Source organism: Tasmannia lanceolata, unplaced genomic scaffold (genome assembly GCF_043159265.1).
Source record: "Tasmannia lanceolata isolate RefF3 unplaced genomic scaffold, GAP_Taslan_0.1 ptg000008l, whole genome shotgun sequence".
NCBI lineage: Eukaryota > Viridiplantae > Streptophyta > Magnoliopsida > Canellales > Winteraceae > Tasmannia > Tasmannia lanceolata.
In genome coordinates, this window is record NW_027518685.1 from 3,782,524 (window position 1) to 3,801,816 (window position 19,293).

A 19,293-nucleotide genomic window follows, 5' to 3' on the forward strand; every position below is an offset into this window, starting at 1 on the left:
TGGGTGTGGGGTGGGATTGATGGGGATGTTATGAAGATCCTAATTTGAAATGTCAGAGGTCTGGGAAGCCTCGAGAAGAAAGCACGTGTGAAGGAGGTTCTTGTTAAGAACAAACCAGTCATTTTTTCTTTACAATTGATCAAAAAGGGTAATGTTTTTCTTGATGATTTGCGGGATCGTGGGTGTGGGAACTGGTTTATGGTCACCTTAATGCGATCAGCTCATTGGGAGGGATCCTGGTGGCCAGGAATCAGTTATTGTTGGCCTTGGAGGACGAGATCACTTGAGAGTACATGGTTTCCGTTTTGCTTAGGAGGATTTTCGACAACTCCTTATGGGTATCTTATGCGGTGTATAGGCCCAGTGACTTCAATCTTTGCAGGAACATTGCTAGGGACCTTCCTTTGTTACCAAGCAAAGAGAAAGTCTGAAGGGGGGCCATGCCCAATTTTTAAATTTTTTTTTGAGAGGGGGGGGGGGTGTAATTTCATTTCTCTTTTAGTGACGATGTTTTAATTTAGGATTTTAATGTCTTCAAGTCAATAAGGCTAGTAGAGTCTTTTCCCATCTAAATCACTTGAGGGTGCTTTAAATAGGCCTTATACATCCATTACAAATTTTAAAAGTAAAAAAGGCGTCTACATGGGGATTGGTTTCCATTTTTTTTTGTGAAAGGTAAAAAGAAAAAAAAGAAGAAGAAGAAGAAGAATTCTTATTGGGTTTTATTTTCCACTGAGTTTATTTAAGTAGTTTGTTTTATTTAGGATTGTTTTACAGTTGGAAAGTATCTAGGATTATGAGTCTTAAATTTTGGAATATTTCGGAGTGCTAATAGGGAAAATATATGCTATATATGAGGGATCTTTGGATTGATTTATGTTTGATTACGAAATTAAGAAATAAATTTGAGAGCTTTGAAACTTTTCTCCAATCGTGTGCTTTGTATGGCGGACCATAGGTGGATTCCTTTGATGAAAGAGCAGGCCCTCTAGGTTTGCTCTTTCATCGAAGGAATCCACTTTTTCTTTTTGGATTTCTTGTTTTACTCCGATGGAAGTACAGTACTAACCATCAAATGATAGCCTACAAATGAATAATGAAACTGGAAGACTCATCACTGCAAAACTGATATTGTTCACATTTTCTTTCTAAATTAGACTAAAGTGATACCATATTGCTAATTTTTATAAATAAAAGATTACAATGAGCGTTTTTGAAGTATTTTAGTTTTTCTTTTCTTAGTTGTCACATAAATTGGACGCTTTCGGCCCTTCTTTTTTCAAATACAGATCAGATATTCAGATGGTGAGGAGGAAGCTATAAATTCCATACTTGGATTCATAAGCGGACGATTTCTTTACAAGACCGACATGGAAAACAAACGTCCTTCTAATACAAAGAGTTATTACAGCATATACTGAAATAAACACCTGGAACAGCGTTAATCAAGCATACTATGCATTCCTTAGGCTGAAATTTACCCACTAACTCCAAAACTTCACAAGGGCTGCAGCCGCTACCAGTGGGCACGATCATGGAAGCAAAGCAAATTCTTCAGTTTGGCAGCAGTTCCTTTTCCTTGAAATACTCGACTGACTCTTTGTAAATTTCTTCGATCCCATACTTGAAGGTAAACCCTGAATTAATAAGCTTCTCCGATGAGATAATCAACTTGGCTTTTCTCGGAAAATCACCAAACCTGTATTTGATTATCGAAAACAAATCGATTTAGAAGAGTTACTTAATGCATCAGACGATTGAAAAGGTGATTATTGGACTCAAATATTATCGTAAATTTGAGTCCAATAATCAGTTTTGGACTCGCAATCGGTTCTAAAAATCCAAAAAATAAACACGGCCTAAAGGATCTTGTTAGTGGTCTTTTGGAAGGAAGTTATACATTAGAACTTGGTGTATATGCCATATGATGGGGTCCAAAATCTGCAACCAATCGGCTGTTGACACGTGGCCCTCACAGGGACCACTGCAAAGCCAACACCTGTCCCTGCTAGGTATGACACCTGGACCAATCGGGGACTTCCATCTGCCCCTCCTAGGTATGAGACCTGGTCCGTACAGGGGCTACCACCTGTCCTGGACAGGTGGCTCAGAACCACTATAAATAGCCTTCACTTGTGCTAAGGTGAGGGATCTGAGATCAAAACACCTAACACCATATGTACCATCTAGTGGTGGGTCATGCCCCCCCCCCCCCCGTGGATTATCAATCAATAGCCAGTTCTTGGACAGTCATCAATGACCACTAATGCAACTGTTGATCGGATTGCTGGCACCAATCTATCCAGGCAATCTTCGGCTATCTAAGAGGCAAATGCCATTGATCAATGGGCATTATGCACTGATCGGAGGGTAGAAATGCTTTATAGTAGAGATTATACACCGAAACTCACTCTTATACTAAAGAGGGCTTACTCTGTGGGGACTTGGTATTGAGGATATGTTTTGGAGAGGAACTTTGCGAGCTCTGTAACGCTCGTATTAATAGGGCAGCATATGTATCTGCCAGAAGCCGAACTGTTTTCGGCTAGAAATATGTGGGCCCTGATAACATCCTCCACGTGGACCAGCGAGATCGACCCAGAGAGCATTTGCATGCCCTTCAAACCATTGATAAGAAATTCGTTCCCTAAACAAAAATAACATAAAATTACCCATAATTACATCAAATTACCGATAAATACACTAAGATTGGTAATAAAATGGGGGTATTTATAGGGAAATAAATTTTGGGTTCGATTTATCTCACCTGTGAGCAAGGATAGAGCAAGACAGATGCTGCTAGGGACCTCTGGAGTTAGAGAAGGGCCCGCCATGAGAACAGGAACGACTGTGATTAGGTCGATTTTGTTCTCTTTGGCGAATTTCCATGCTGCCTGCTCTGCTAGGGTTTTTGATGCCGGGTACCCCTGCAACATAAAATTAAATAATAATTAATAATTGGATATCCTCAATGGAAATGATATTTTCACCTGTATTTTCACTCCTTTTGTTGGTCTTTTCTTGAATGTGAATTTATTAAGAGCGATGATATTTTCATCCCCCCTGCATTACAGGCACGCTCCCCTTGTAACGTGATTTGACGTGAATGTATAAAATCTGACGGGCAATAGGGGAAATATCGCCGGCCCCACCCCAACAATACCTGCGGTGTTAAATCGTAGGCCCCATCCCATAATAACATGACCTTTAAAGTGGTGGGCTCCACAACCTATGCATGGGGTTTGGCCGTTTGGGTATAATTAGTGTGCCCACCACATCAAAACAGATGTGTAAAATGATGGGCCCCAGCCTTCCCTATGGAGAATGTTTTCAAATAAAAATTTTTCTTGGAAAGAACACGAATAACAATGAAAACAAACCGGGTTAGAATATATTACAGTTGAGGCTCCTTCCAAAGCCATAATCTTAAGGGGTTTCGAAGGATCTGCATGGAATCGGATCCACCTATGTCTTAGGATCCATCCAAATCCCTTACGTATTGGATCGGATCCTATTTTCCGTGTCTCGGTCAGGATCCTTTTCAAATTGGACCTTCCCAGGAGGTGCTACTTTGTTAGAATTAAAAAAAGAAGTTAGGATATGCTCACTCAACTATTAGTGTTTATATTCAATTTATCCAGCTAAATTAGTCCTCTATATGACTAATCTAAACTTCTAAATAAGTAAATAATGCTTGTAAACAACATAATTTAGTTACGACCGAATGATAAAACTTGGATCAGAACAAGAACGCGATCAAGGTAAAAGGGAGTCGACGATGATGCAAGGGAGTTTTGAAAGTATGGATAGAAAAGACGGGAAAGATTAATGACAGAATAGAATTGTCCGGAAAAAAAATATGCCTAATTTTTACTAAAATACCCCTGAAATAATACTTAAAGATATAAAAATTAGAGGGTATTTTTTTAAATAGCAAAATAAAATTGGATTTATGAGTTTTGTTATCGGATTGGAAATAATTTTGGATCCGAAATGTGCGTATGGATCCCGTATAGATCATGTTCGTTTAAGTTCGGATTTGGATGCGGGGTGAATAGTAATTACCCAAGTAGGGGGTTTTTCGGAAGCCAAAAAATCGATATCGGACCAGGAGTCCTCGTTGATAACATGACCGAATCCCTGAAGTTGATTTATGGAGGCAGCAGCTGCCGAAGACGTGACTACCACACGCTTCACCGTCTTCTCTTTAACACATGATCTCAAAACGTTCAATGTCCCTTCTATCGCTGGCTTAATCATGTCCTTCTGCCAAATTACATAACCAAGAAAACCATTAGGCTGTTAAGTGAAATAGAGAACAGTGAAATTGCTTGGCAGAATTTCCCAAGAGGATGAAAAACAAATAAAAGAAGGGAGATGATAGATTCACACCCCTTGTAAACTCTTTTTTATGTCAATTTACATTAAAGGGGTGCGAATTTATCTTCACCCTAAAAGAAAGGAGACAATTTTTTTCTGGGTATTTACAAATTAGTTCTTCAGTAGAGAGGGGCAACACAGTTGAATTTTTCTCTAGATTTTCTCTAAATGGGCTGCTTCTGAGAAAATAAGGAGATATTAACTTATAGTTAGGGATAGCGGTTTTGCTTTATTTGCAACAATAGTCTTTAATCCCATAATTTACGAAGGGAAATGACTTCAGCACTCTAATGTTTGAAGATGCACGAAGCATCTTGTCGTGAAGTGTTTAAAGAGCTTGTAAGAGTTTTTTGAGAACTGTAATATTCCTTTGACATCCTTTTAAATACTACACAACAAGATACACGTCTTTATCAAAAACACTGGAGCTCTGAAATCATTTGATTTTTGCATTTCCAGTTGTACAATCATGTTGTACAATCACCAAAATACCATGGTAGATTTTTTTTAACTCGTATAAAGCCAAAAATGTCATTATTTGTGAATAGACGGAAATTACCTTTTAAAATGGCTAAACTACCCGTCGCTCAAGGATATGTTTGCCCAAAAAAGTTAATCCCACCAACATAGCTCCAACTCATGCATTGGGAGGGTCTACCATTTTACCTCATGTTTTGATGGGATTAGTCTCACCATCTCCACCCAAGCCCATGCATTTTGCAGGGTTCCTGATTTTACAGCTCATGTTGGAAAGTGATATATTCACTGCTTTTTAAACTAGGGACAGACTCTCTAGTGTAAAAGAGTGGTTATAGGAAAAATTGCCAACGTGGGACTCCAAAATACAAGAATTGTGAACTGGGGACACCCTTTTCAAAAATTGTTAAAGAGGGTTGATAACCCCCTTTTGAGAGTTTGATAACCCCATTTAGAGGGTTGGTAACCCTCTTTTAGAGACTTGATAACCTCCATTTCGTCCCTCTCTAACAAAATTTCAAAAGTGTGTCCCCCGTTCACAATTCTTGCATTTTGGCGTCACCCATTGGCAATTTTATAAACATAGTTAGCAAAACCCCGCTATAAACAACATTATTTTTTTTTGGAAAAAATGTGTTTCATCGGTTTGATTTAATACTCCATCTAAAACTTTTAGAGCGAAAAAAACTCTTTTTAAAAAAAAAAACATTTAAAACTTGTTTTACACATATTAAACACATTTTTTGGCCAACTTTCCAACTACCCCCACTATATTTTGGAAATGACAAAATATTAAACGCATTTTTTTTGTGTTTCCATTTTTTACCAATGCGTATTAGAGTCAAGTTTTTGCAACGCAATTTCTATCTTTCAAAAAATCTACCTTGGGTAATCTGGTTACAAGTTGATGTAATGATCGGATTTGCAAAATTCACTCATTGGGAAACACTTCCAAAACGGGATTTTTTTTGGAAAATAAAGACGAAAGTGAAATTGACCAACGATTTGGGATTGGAGTTCACTTGTCTTCTCGTGCATGTGTCACAACATGGGTATGGGTTTGGTGCTGAAATTCAATGGTTGAGGCTTTGTTTCCCAACCTTGAAGTCGCAGGTTTGGAAAAAATACTTAGCTCCCTGTGCAACACACTGAAATACACTAATAGGAGGGGGGTGTGGCAATCTCAATTTCATGGTCTGATATTTTCACACCCCCTGTTTCCTCTTCACTCAAATCATCGAATTACAAGACTGATTTTTTTGCAAATAAAGGGAAATAGAAGACTTCTTTTGAAAAAAAATCTTTTGCTAGGTCAATTAATTAGAGTTACAGAAGAGGAGACTAAGTAGTTCCCTGAGAGAGAGAGAGAGAGAGAGAGAGAGAGAGAGAGAGAGAGAGAGAGAGAGAGAGAGAGAGAGAGAGAGAGACCTCTGGGTCTTTAGAACCAAAGTGCACCGGCGTGGCAACGTGGAAAACGATGTCGCAACCCGTCACAGCGTCGTCGAAGCTGCCTTCTTCAGTCAAATCTGCTCGGAAAAGTTTTAGGCGTTCGGAGGCCGGTAGACTTAAGAGGTGAGACACCTTTGCCTTATTCTCTGCACCCCCAAAAAAGAAAAGCCACATTAGATTGATAATACTTGCTGAAAATAAAAAGAAAGTACATAAAGCAATAGCCCGTAAATATTGTGGACTTTGTGCTTAGAAAACTCGGATGAGGCGCTGAAAACGACCAAAGAAAAACCTAGTCGACTCGGTTATAATTCAGGTGAGTCAAAAGGAGTTTTTATTGACTGTGTGGAACAAAATTAGAAGGCAGCCAATGTGAAAGATAGTCGACTTGGGAGGAGTCCACGATGACACGACAAAATTTCATTAACTCAGGTGAGTAAGAGGAGGTTTGATTAACATGAAAGGACAAAGGAAAGAGACCTGGGTCTCGGACGGTGGCATTGACAGAATAGCCTCCTTGGAGCAAGTGCTTAACGAGCAATGACGCCATGTAACCGGCCGCTCCGGTGACACATGCCGTCTTATTCCCGGCGATCACCGTCGTCATTTCTCCCGGACGGTACAATAGACTAGAGAGAGATACTTTTTCAGTTCACACGTTGTTATTATCCCTCCCCCTTGCTTATTCTTAAATAGCCTTTTAATTGATTTGGTGAGGTGGCGATAGGTGAGGAAGGTAAGCATGTGACGACAATGCACCGACTCCTCAATATCGGCCGGTCAAGCGTATGGTTGTTTTTTTTAATGATTTGGATTTTCAGAACCTATTGTCAGTCTACAAACGATTACTGGACTGAAATTTAGGTTATAAATTTAAGTCCAATAATCAGTTTTGGACATAATCGGTTCTCAAAATCCAAAACAAACACCGTATCTGTCGACCTCTGTGCTTTTGTGTTTGAGATGGTTATACGTCATGTTCTGGCATTTTATTATTATTTTGTTAGTGACTTGCTTTATTAGACTCAGATGTTTCCCTTTCGAGGTCGAAAAGGAATCTTTATGTCTCCGTTAAATGCTTCCAGTACTAGGCCGAGTTCTCATCTTCTAAAATCATGTATGGCCATGCTAGTCTATGGTGATTGGCTCCCACTGCCTTGATCGTCTTTAGCCGTTGATCAACACTTTAATTAAAAAGTGATCTTTTTTCAACTGATTATCAGGGTTGGATTGTTTGATAACCAACTAACAAATGAGAATTTTTTTTTTTTTTTTGGAGATTTTTTGTATAGTGTGCGGCCATTTTTTTTTTCAAAAAGTATTGTACGGCCCACTCCATAGGATGATCCAAACCATTCATTTGTTGGGCCGCAACATGATGGGTTTGAATTATCCTATGGAAATGATTTTGGGACGTTGTGGCTGAACAAATGAGCGGTTTGGAACATCAAGCGAGCACCGTCATTGATGGGCATAACCCATAATCCTGTATGTTGATGTGACAATCAGCAGTTGGTCACCGAAAATTAGCAGTTAATACTAAAAGTGAGCAATAATTTAAGGGAAGTGATGTATTGTTGGGGTTCCATGAAAATGCAAATAGTCCCACATCGGATAAGTGAAATGGATGGGGATGAGTTATAAGGGAATGGGCACCCTCCCTCTAATGGCTAGCTTTTAGGGGTGAGTTATATCCGGTCAATTCCCAACAAATGGTATCAGAGCTCATGACTTTTTCTTGGTTCAAAACCCAAGGCAGCAGGTTTTGTCTCCTTCCGCCCTTTACAATCTGACGGTCGGCCATCATATAAAAACTCTTATGTCACTAACCCAACATATACGCACTGGGGATGAAGTGCTTCACGTGGGAAGGATTCAACCGGCCATTGCCAGTTTGACACGTTCACCTGGGCTGGCCCATGTAAAGAAAAGAAGTGAATTTATCATTTCCCATTATTTAAATTAAAAAAGATAAAGACATAGAGTTAATTTGATGCTTAAGATTGTATTATCAGTTTGATATGCTTAGGCATGTAGCGGGCGATTGAATGAGGAGCAGCCAGCCAGCCAGCCACCTAAGATGAATTAAATGAATAAGATAAAATCTGCCGAAAAGTGATCCTGGGGCTTTTATTTTTCTTCTTCGCTGCAGTGAGATTAAGTAGGGAAGGTTCTGTGTTCCGTGGGGTTGGGATAGGTTTGGTGGTGTGTCACCGTCATCTTTGATGAACGATATTTATGGAAAGGAAATGAAGTACTCACCCTTCTTTTATTAGGATAAGAGATTTTTGTATGATGAGTGTGCAGGCGCTGGACTGAGGGAGTGGCGACCTTGATATCTGATCCAACAGCAGAGTACTTTTTTATCTGTTGATGCACGCCCACTCATCATACGATTTCTCAAGAGAGTAGTCATAAGCAAGGTTTTAAATTTCGGTTTCGGGGGTAATTTTGGACCCCACCAAAACTGAAATTTCAGCCGAAATTTGTTACTGGGGCACAAAATTTTGAATTTTGGGGCCGAAATTTGGTACATTTCAACGATTTCAGTTTCAGACCATTTCGGTTTCGGTCTTGACCAAAATCCGAAATTTCAGATTTCGGATGAAATTTAAAACCTTGGTCATAAGTCATAGCTCATAACTACATGAAGGGGCTGTCCCAAGCTGAAAAAAGGGCGAATATAACACTGCATTTTTTAAAGTATTTCATTTTGTCCGGAATGATGGGGCCCATCCGTATGCTAAATATTACGTAGGGGTGTCAATGGATCCAGTTCTGATCGGATCCACCCATGTCTTAGTCACTACCCATTCAAAATTCTTATTGGTCCGATCAGATTCAGAGTGTTCTTCAGATCCTATTTTCTTTGTCTCGGTCACGATCTATTTCAAATTGGACCGTCCGTCGGAGTGTCCTAGTAGGTCCTACTTACATTTTATATAGTTAAATAGGGGTGTCAACGGATCCAAGATCCACTTCAGATTCGATCCACCTATGTCTCAACAACGATCCATTCAAGTTGCTTATCGGTCGGATCGGATTCGGAGTGTTCTTCGGATCCTACTTCCCATGTCTCGGTCACGATCCATTTCAAATCGGACAGTCCGTAGGAGTGTCCTAGGAGGTCCTACTTACGTTATAAACAGTTAAAATTCTCAAAAGAGGGTGAGGGTGAGTTTTTGTGGCGACACACAGGATTTGAGACTTAAAAGTCAATGATAACAGAAGGAAAAGTATAGGCTAAGTCAACACTTGAGATAGATGAATGACAAAATACTTCAAGTAGAAATCATTCGAAAATAAATATGGCTTATTTTTACTAAAATACCTATGAAATAATGCTTAATGTTATAAAAATTGAAGGTTATTTTTTGTAAAATAATATAATAATGTTGGTTTTAGGACTGTCCTGCGGGCTTTTATTAGTTGTCTAGTTCTGATCGTAATTTTTTCGGATCCTATGATTGGGATCCAGAATATGTCCACGGATCCTAGTAGCTAAGTCCTGTCAATTTCACTTTGGTTTCGGATAGTCCATCAGACTGTCTGGATCCATTGACTCCACTAGAATTAAAATTCTCAAGAAGAGGGCATATGCAAATGTTACCTAGAGCTACTAGGGTGAGCCACAACGGTGGCTAGGGACTTAAGGTCAATGGTTAGAGACGGAAGAGAAGAGGGTGACTCAAGACTCGAGAGAGATAAATGAAAAAAAAAATGCCAAAAATAGGAATTGTTGAAAAAATGCACATGGCTTATTTTTACTAAAATACCCCTAAAACAGTACCTAAATTTATAAAAGATTAGAGGGTACTTTTATAAAATAGTATAATAAAATCGGATTTAGGATTATCTTGCGGGCTTTCGTTACTTGTCAAGATCCGATTAGCAATAATTTCGGATCCTATAATTGGGTCCCGAAATGTGTCCATGGATCCTGGCAATGTGTCTAGATCTTGTCCATTTAAGTTCGGATTCGGGTAGTCCGTCGGACCATCTGGATCCATCGCACCCCTAATATTACAAGTGAAGTGATACATCCACCCTTTTTAAACATCGGACAGCCCCCTTTTGTGTATTTATGGATTATTACTACTCTTTTAACACTATGGGGGCTCACGCGCATATTCCAATTACATTGTATTCATGTAACGCCTGACCCTCCCTCACGCACACACTTGATACGGGTTTCAGGAAGTTTAGGAAATTCTATCCCACCAACAATACAAACATTTGATCGTGGTGGATTAACAATCTCAACCCTCCTCTGCCTTTATTTTAGACATTTTCACCCCTCAATCTCTGTTTCAGCTGTCAACCCCACCTCTCGATTTCCTAATGATTAGGTGCGTAGAAATCTATTGGTTTCCGCAGAAAATCACTGATTCTTTTCTCAATATTTTAGTCGCAAAACTCATCTTTAAAAATCCCTCACAAAAATCTTCTTTTCCCCTACTTTTATCTGCACCCATCATTCAAAATCTTACTAAAAAACAACCACTTTCTCTTCTTTTTAGATGCCCAACCAGCCACTCTTGCAACCTGCCCCAACCTTTCATAATTCTTTAGTTTTTAGCCATTACCTTTCTACCTTAAGAAACTTTTCTACATCTTATAGTTAGCCCCCTGAAACACCCTTTCACAATTCATCAAAACTCTCTTAAATTGAATAATAACTCCCTAAACAACCCCTTCCAGATACATCCTACGTGCTCCTTTTTTTATATCTCTTTTACCTCTTTTCACATTATGTATGTGCCAAATGGCATGTTTGTATTTAAAATACTATCAATTAATGGAATGAAGGTAGTGAACTTGCAGCCAATTTTTTGTTGTGGAGGAGACTTGGCTTCCCTCGAAGAATGTTTAGTCTATCAAAATAGCTAGGCAGAAGAAGAAATACGTAACAGTGTTGGTTTGAGAGCAAGCCAGTTCTAAGATGGCCGATGAATCGTCGATATCACAGTTAGATGCATGAAGCCCCTTAACCAGCTTAAGGAGACATTTGACCATTAATATGGTGAAATGTTAGTGAGCATATGCGAGAATTCTAATCGGCAAGGGCAACTTCTTAACAATCTCCTTAACAAAATCACCAAAAGCCATGGATGCAAAATAAGATCGCATTTCGCAAGAGTTATCCGTGGAAAGATAAAACAATTCAATTGGCGATCGGTATATCGAGTAGAAAATACGCATCAAATGATCATAGGGTGACTATTCTCACACGCACTAGTAGATGGATTTTCCTAAATTTGATGGGCCAGACCCTTTGGCGTGGATCTATAGAGCACAGAAATTCTTTGCTTATCAATGAATCCCCTTAATCAAAGGTTGGTGAACGCATCGTATGGAGATGATTTCTGTTACGATATCTGTGATTGAGTCGAGATTTTTGGATGAACACATGAGGCCCCTCCTCTGGGTTAGCCATTACATGTAGATTTCTCTAATATCAAGGAGGTTTGAACCCAGGCAATTGCTCTGATAGCATGTGAAACAACCATTTACTCCAAAAGCTTAGGTTGTTGGAGATGACGTTATTTAATCTTTTATAACTGGAAGATTTCTATATTGAAGGAGACTCACAAAACCATAAATTTCCGCAGAACCTTATACTCTTGCACACACTAAATCTTGCCCCTTTCTCAAATTTGAATTTAGACAACAAAGTGACCATCCCACATTTATCCCCAGTAATTAATTCTTGCGAAGACATCTTTTTCTTCAACAAGCCTCCAAAACTACTTTCTTTGAAATCTTGAAACGATGAAGAAAACTTTATGAAAAATAGAATACAGATAAGAACAGAAATAAAGATTTACGGTCTAAACTCAGATCTGCAAATAGGGTAGCAGACCAGTTGGAAAATAAAGTTTAGAGGGGGTAAGTTTGATAATCAGTGTTTCACTTCCTCTAAAGCGTTTTAGCGTTCAGTTTTAGAAGATGGGATACAACAGAAAATTTGGGACTATTGGGATCCAATAGTTTGGTTGTTAGATGTGCCTCTCTTTAACTTTAAGTTGCTTACTAAAATACTCCTCAAATTAATAATGCAAAAGTTATAGGGCAGTGATAAATTCACCCACTTCTATTACCATATTCACCCCCTATTTTTCACAATGGACTGTACAGCCCACACCATAGGATGATCCAAACCGTCAATTTGATGGGCCACAATGTAAATAAGTTGTGCCCCAAGAATCATTTCCATACGATGATCCTAGCCCTTTGATCTATAGAGGTTATATTATATGGAGTTTCTTTATAGATCGGAGGGATAGGATCATCCTATGGAAATGATTTTTGGGGCACAACCTATTTACATTGTGGCACATCAAATGGACGGTTTGGATCATCCAATGGTGTGGGCTGTACAGTCCATTTTAAAAAATAGGGTTGAATATGGTAATAGAAGGGGGGCGAATTTATCATTGCCCAAGTTATATTCCTTAAATTAATAATGCAAAAATTATGATTGCCCTCTTTCTGAAGCTATGGCCCTGCTATATATGGGTCCCTACTATATATATGGGATACCTTTTATATGGTGGACAGTTTTTTCAAAAACAACCGGGCCCATGTAATTAGGTGATCTAAACTATTGATTTGTTACACTCCAATTGATTTTGAACAACCGGGCCCATTACCTATAGTAATGGGCTTTATATATATTGATAATAGACTTGATAAAAGATAGGGTTTCGACCTAACGACCTATTTATAAAAGCCACTTCCAAATCGGACGGTTGTAACTGAATGATTGAATGGAGGAGGCAGTTTGGAACTTTCTAGAGAAGGACACGCGTCAGTCATCATATATATATATCTCGGGTCATACAGTCCATTCATCTAAACTGCACATTTGATGGGTCCCAACATAATTAGGTTGTGCCTAAAAAATCATTTCTATAGCAAGATCCCAACCCTCCCATCTATAGAGGTTTTCACAATATCCAGTTCCTCTATAGATCGGAGGGCTACAAAATGATTTTTTTTTAATAGGCACAACCTATCTACGTTTTTGGCCCATCAAATGGACGGTCTCGATCATCCTCCTATGATAACAGACAATACCCAGTTTACACCGTATAATTTCTCCAACATTTATAAATCTCTAAGGATCCAAGATAACCCCCACTCAAATACAACACCGATTGAAACAAATTGGCCCACTGATTTTTCTAAATCACCAAAATATTCATACATCTGAAAATACAAAAGTCACCACAGGTAAAAATCTTGATTTAATTTGGAAAACGATAAAAGTATCTCCTGGGGTCCGGCCAAACCCGAGCTCAACGGGTTTAAGCCAATTTTGGCTCGCCCGGGTTGAGCTGGCCATCGCTTGCGTTGGGTTGGGAAAAACCAATCCGATTACGGTTGTGGCCAATCAAGATTCACCATCAAGAGACGGAAGAGCCTTTAGGCCGGTCTCCTCATTCACGCAATTCCCCCAAATCCGATCCAAACCCAATCACGTCCCTTAAACTTTATCATGCATGATTTTGTTACAACCCGAACCTTTCTTCTGTTTTTTTTTATTGGTAAGCTGGGGTTAGGCGGGACCCGACCCGAATTTGTTGATAAGATAAAAAAAGTACAACTAAGGGAGCTCAAAAGCCAAAAAAATGGAACAAGCTCCCAACAGGTTAGCAGCCAAAACAAGGGCCTATGGCAAAAAAAAGAGAGATACAATGAGGGCCTCTGGCCAAAAAAGAAGCAGCAAAAGGGGGGCCTTTGACCAGTTCTAAATAAGATGGAGGTGCTATAACCGGAGGGCTCCTCCCACAATCCTGAGTCGAGACTTAAATTGCCTCAAGAGGATGCCGAGAACAATAGTTCCCTGGTAGGCATTAGAGTTGAAGGAGTACATTAAAGACGATTGTATAACGTCCCCGCTGAGTCTAGAGCTATAAGATGGACAAGGTCAGAAGGGAGATCGTCGCAGTTGAGGCATTCACCTTTGATGGGGCAGGACCATTTGGATAGGAAATCAACAGCAGCATTGCCCTCTCTCCAAAGAAGAGTAATTTTTCAGGATGTGAACGCGCGCAGGCTTTATCGATGCTGAAAAGGAGGGGAATCTACACATAGCAGCAAATCCAATGTTTCATGAAAGAACTAAACACATTGTGATTGATTGTCATTTTGTACGAGAAAAGATTCAGACATGCCTAATACAACCAGCCTTCACTTCATCTTCAGGTCAACTGGCTGACATATTTACAAAGGCTCTTGGCAGAAACAGTTTTCACACTATTATAGACAAGTTGGGCATGAAGAACCTTCATGCACCAACTTTCGGGGGGTGGGGGGCGGGGGGGGGGGGGGGGGGGGGGGTATCAGACGATTGATATCATTGAGATAAGGACTGTTGTAGCTGCTCCCTATTTTCTCTCTATTAATTATTACCTTCTCTAACTTCTCTCCAGCCTTCCTTATCTTCCAATCTCATCAGAGAGTTGTATAAATACATTTTCTCCATGTAATACAAGATTGAGAAACGAGAATTCCATTTTATCATTATATAACAAGATGAGAATTTTGTTACAAAAATAAGCTAATATTTCTGTACTATGTGGAGACATAAATCCCTCCTTAAGGACAAAATTTGGAGGATATCATCAAACCACTGTAAGTTAATACCATACTGGTCCCATACCAGAAAAATCTTATAGGCATATCATTAAATGAAAACAACTGCAGATATGATCTGCATGAAAACGTAATAACCCATCAGATTCGAATGTAAAGTTTAACTGATAATAAAAATAAAAGAATATGAAGGCCAAACCAGCTGGCGTCTTTCCTTCTTAGATCTCCCATCAGATCGTACATTCAATTCAAGAAGCCCTTTAGGAGGTGTAATCTGCATTTCTCTAGTATTCATATCAACATCTGGAACAATAGCTTCGACAAACGGGATCCACACTAGACGGCCAGAAGAAGCTGTTTCTGGCTTTAACAAACCAGAAGCCGTTGTTTCTGACTTTAATAAACCAGACAGATCCAACCTTTCTTCATCTGAATGAACCACCACTTGTAAAAGATCGTTTGCCCCAAAGTTGAACACATTAACAACAGTGCCCACTAGCTTGCCCGTTTACTGGAAAAAAAGAGATTGTCATTGACTTCTGAAAATGGAAACGGCTAAGGCATTATTTTCTTCATAGGAGATATTGAAGAAAATAAGAATATACATTTAACGGAAAAACCAAATAGATACAAAAAGGGAAAAAAGTATAATGTGCATAACTAAAATATCATGTAAAATACAATACCATAGCAACAAGTCCAGACCTTAAGAACGACCCTCATGCCAACAAGATCAGGAACATAAAACTGTCCTTCCTCGAATAAAGGCCTCTCACTTTCCCTTACAAGTATAGTTGATCCAACAAATTGTTTGGCCTGAGAAAGAGTAAGATACATAAAGCAAGTAGTTAGGCCTATATGCAATCACAAACAAGTAAATTTTACTAATACGAAGAAGAACATAGAAAGTAACACACAAATCAATTTTTTTAATTCCTTCTCTGCTATGAACTTTGAAGTAAAAGAAAAAATTATTATCCCACAATGAATGACATATAGAAAATTAGCTAAGAGATATACAGAATTATAAGTATGGAATGAAGAGTTCAGTTGGTTCCACAGTTCTTTTTAATATGAAATAAAATCATATCTATGTTTCAGCATAGTTTTCAACATGTTCTTAGACAAATAAAAGAAACATGTTTCGGTTTAGGTATGTGTTTTGGCTATGGTGAAAATGGAAAGTAATATGATCTCTATAGATCCCAGAGTGTGCCAAGCCGGTCCACTTCACTGTTAGACAATTGCCAAACATGAAGAAAATCCACATTGTGACTCTCGGTCACATCCAGAATTTCTTCGATGACGTCAACGAATCTCCAAGAATAGCAAATATTGTCCATCTGATAACATTGAGGCCATGTTTGTTTTAGATTTCGGCAACCGATTGTGAGTCCAGAAATAATTATTTAGAGTCAAAATTAAATGTGATTTTGAGTCCAATAATCGGTTTAGGACTCACAATCGGGTGTCAAAATCTAAAACAAACAGGGCCTGAGGGAAGAAAAAGGGCGGAAAATACCTTTCAAACGACTGTAAAACGGTCAAAAGGCTAAAAATAAGGGTAAAACTGAAAAAATCATTATGGGGCGAAACTAAACTTTTTTTTTCCAAAAAATGAGAGTTCCAGCTCAAACAAGGACACAATGGAATGAAATGGATGAAATGGGGCAAAACGGGACAAAACGACCGTAATAGAACGATATTCTAATTGAAACGGAACAGGAGATGTTTCTGTTCTGTTTTTCAGACCGGAACGAAACGTTTTGGCTGAAACGACACGAAATTGATAACTTTGAAGGAGAGATTAGTTGCTCGTTGGATCACCACAGAGAAGATCTTTCATTGGATACTTCAAAGTTCAAACACTCATCAATATCCCTTTAAAGATGATACATTGAGAGTGATTCTCTCAACATGATTCGGTGGATGAGAATGTAGGTTTACCGGTGGCATTTTGCAAATGGCCTTGAGAAGGTTCTTGATCGGATTGAAGGTCAATATGTGTTTTCCAGCCCGCCATCCGGTGGCAAATACAAAAACAATGAACTTGTCCGAAGCAATGTCACTCGATATCAACTATTCATTAGTGATGCCTTTCCACCGTGAGCTCATGTTTATGAGCTCTTGGTGCGGCTGACTGTTTGTCTAAATGGGATTGCCCCCTAAAAGGAGAACACTGTGATAACTTCCCTTTTGAATTGTCTAATATCTTGTGAAATGATGCCTCGGGCTTTGTTTACATTCGATTGTTATTCTTCCTTGTTTTTGCTTTAATATATATCGGGTTGGGGTCTGCCTAACCCCAGTTTGCCAATAAAAAAAAATAATGTATGAGCTCTTCTTTTCTCATATCTATCACTTCTTTTGTAATTTCGATATTTGTTTTTTATGTGACCACTTTTGTAATGTTTCACTCTTTTGAATGAAGTTTCTACTACTATTCAAAAATAATCAAATCTGGATTACAGCAGTGTAGTGGTAATTCGAGGGTAATCTTAATCCAGAGTTTATAAATAAACCCATGTAGCTCAATGCATCTGGTATTTCTTTTTTCCTATTATCATTAATACATCCCTCCACCTTATTCAAAAATTAAATCGTAATGCACCCTTTAGTTGTACATTATCCAAACCAGAAATTAGAAGGATTCTACCCGCGAAAACGAAACAAACCCACAAATATGAAAAGAAAATGCCAAAACAAATTGCAATATCCAAAGAGCTAACTTCTCAATTAACTCACCTTATCCACATTATCAATCCCACTGAAACTGAGAATCCAAGTCTTCTTCCCAGGCTGTCCTCTTCCCTCAGTCAAATCCACTTCTTGAATTATCTCTTTCCCTGAAACCCGCATCCTCAACCATCTTCTTCCAGGCTACAAGAGCACATTTTCAAAAGCAGAGAAAACCATGTGCAGTAAAGAACCCAATTGAAGGGGGAAAACCTCATTGGAAAACACAAAACCAGAGATAAATAGATAGATAGAGACAAGGAGATTTTGAGTGTATACTGTAAACACCTAATTCTACTTTTGAGAATCGCAATTCAGGAAAATCGGTGCTAGGTTTGACGCAGACCTTCCCTTTGATGCCATGAACCTTAGAGATATGCCCAATTTCAATAAATTCTGATTCATCAGGGATGGTCTCTCAACAACAGCTTCAATGGCTGAAGAATAAACAAGCACACCTCAAAAAAATCAAAACCCATAAAACAAAAACTACTAAGAACCAAACCCATAAAATAAGTTTTAAAGATAAGCTAAATAAAATCAAACCCATCAGATAAAAGGCACAAAATCAAAAGGTAGTAAAAGAAAAAAAAAAAAAAAAAACCCACTCTATATCAAGAACCCAGTAAAAAATGATAACCCAAATCCAGAATCTAATAGAATACTCGAAGTTAAACATCAATATCAAAACCTTCAAAGGTAAACCAACGCGGGTCATGGAGGAAACCTCACCTGTGGTGTGAATACGAGAAAGGGTATGTTGGGCAGAAGGCGAGCAATTCAGGGGCAGCTTCGTTCATGAATAAATATTAGAGTAGCTTTTGGGGTGTTTTGGAAACAAGGTTTCAACGTGTAAACGGTTGGGAAGAGTTGGGATTCGAGGGGTCGACGAGGAGAGAAGGGACGGGCGTTGCATCGTTTCCCCTCAAAATGCAGAGAGAAAGTTGATGCACAAAGACAACAGATAGAGTAAGGGTGTTTTGGTCACTGTAAATTAAAAGGGCCATCTTTTTTTTTTTGAATGATATTAGTAATAGTAAGTACTCTCTTAAACTTAAGCCGCATTTAGGGGTGCAACTCGGGTCGGGTTGAGGCCAACCTGAACCCGACCCAAGTTCCAATCCGATGAGGTTCAACCCAACCCGACCTGAGGAACCCTTTTTTTCCAACCAAAACCCGACCCGAGGTTTTAAGCTTAAAAAAGAAAAAAATTATTAAAAATGGGGACGGGTTGCCCAAGCCCTCAACCCGAACCCGACTTGAACTCAACCCAACCCGACGGGTTTGGGTTGAGCTCGCCCGAGTTGCACCCCTACGGCGTTAGGCATGTTTAAATTGACTAAGTCTAAATCTGACACTAATCGGATTCGTCTACAAGGATCATTTTCTTCCATTCCCTCTCATCCAAGGTCATGTTCTCTGTTTTGTTCCTCAAGGAGGTATTCCCTAAACTGCTAACAAGGATTCAGAATAAGAATATTTTTGTCAAAGAATGCTTCGAGTGGAGTGGGACAGGGGTCTCACCTTTAGAAGGAATTCTTTAATGGAGAGTTACCCTAGGTGGCCAAGCTTCTTCAGATGTTGGGGAACTGCTATATCAAAAAGAAATGTGAAGATCAAAGGGTTTGGATATGTCCATTTTCTTGGGAG

General features: G+C 39.0%; 2 protein-coding genes across 5 annotated transcripts; both read right to left on the reverse strand.

The window, feature by feature from the left end:
- Positions 1-1,306: 1,306 nt before the first annotated feature.
- On the reverse strand, positions 1,307-6,976 carry BAN (NAD(P)-binding Rossmann-fold superfamily protein). Its single transcript, XM_077387317.1, has 6 exons — positions 6,787-6,976; positions 6,286-6,452; positions 4,066-4,266; positions 2,768-2,927; positions 2,434-2,647; positions 1,307-1,699 (listed from the first exon to the last, which is right to left on the reverse strand). The coding sequence occupies exons 1-6, from the start codon at positions 6,911-6,913 to the stop codon at positions 1,555-1,557; spliced, it is 1,014 nt and encodes a 337-aa protein (XP_077243432.1). The 5' UTR covers positions 6,914-6,976; the 3' UTR covers positions 1,307-1,554.
- A 6,812-nt stretch (positions 6,977-13,788) lies between these two features.
- Positions 13,789-18,635, reverse strand: LOC143883980 (uncharacterized). 4 transcript variants are annotated; one of them, XR_013252622.1, is made up of 5 exons: positions 18,376-18,635; positions 17,653-18,080; positions 15,594-15,723; positions 15,107-15,418; positions 14,886-15,025 (listed from the first exon to the last, which is right to left on the reverse strand). XR_013252622.1 is itself a non-coding variant. In XM_077387318.1 (4 exons), exons 2-4 carry the CDS (start codon positions 17,764-17,766, stop codon positions 15,387-15,389), a joined length of 276 nt encoding a protein of 91 aa, XP_077243433.1. In that variant the 5' UTR covers positions 17,767-18,080; positions 18,376-18,635; the 3' UTR covers positions 14,870-15,386. The 4 variants fall into 4 exon arrangements, 2 of the variants coding, with proteins under 2 accessions (XP_077243433.1, XP_077243434.1); XM_077387318.1 differs by having other exon boundaries at positions 14,870-15,418; XM_077387319.1 differs by having other exon boundaries at positions 14,873-15,418; positions 15,613-15,723; positions 18,376-18,633.
- Positions 18,636-19,293: the final 658 nt, after the last annotated feature.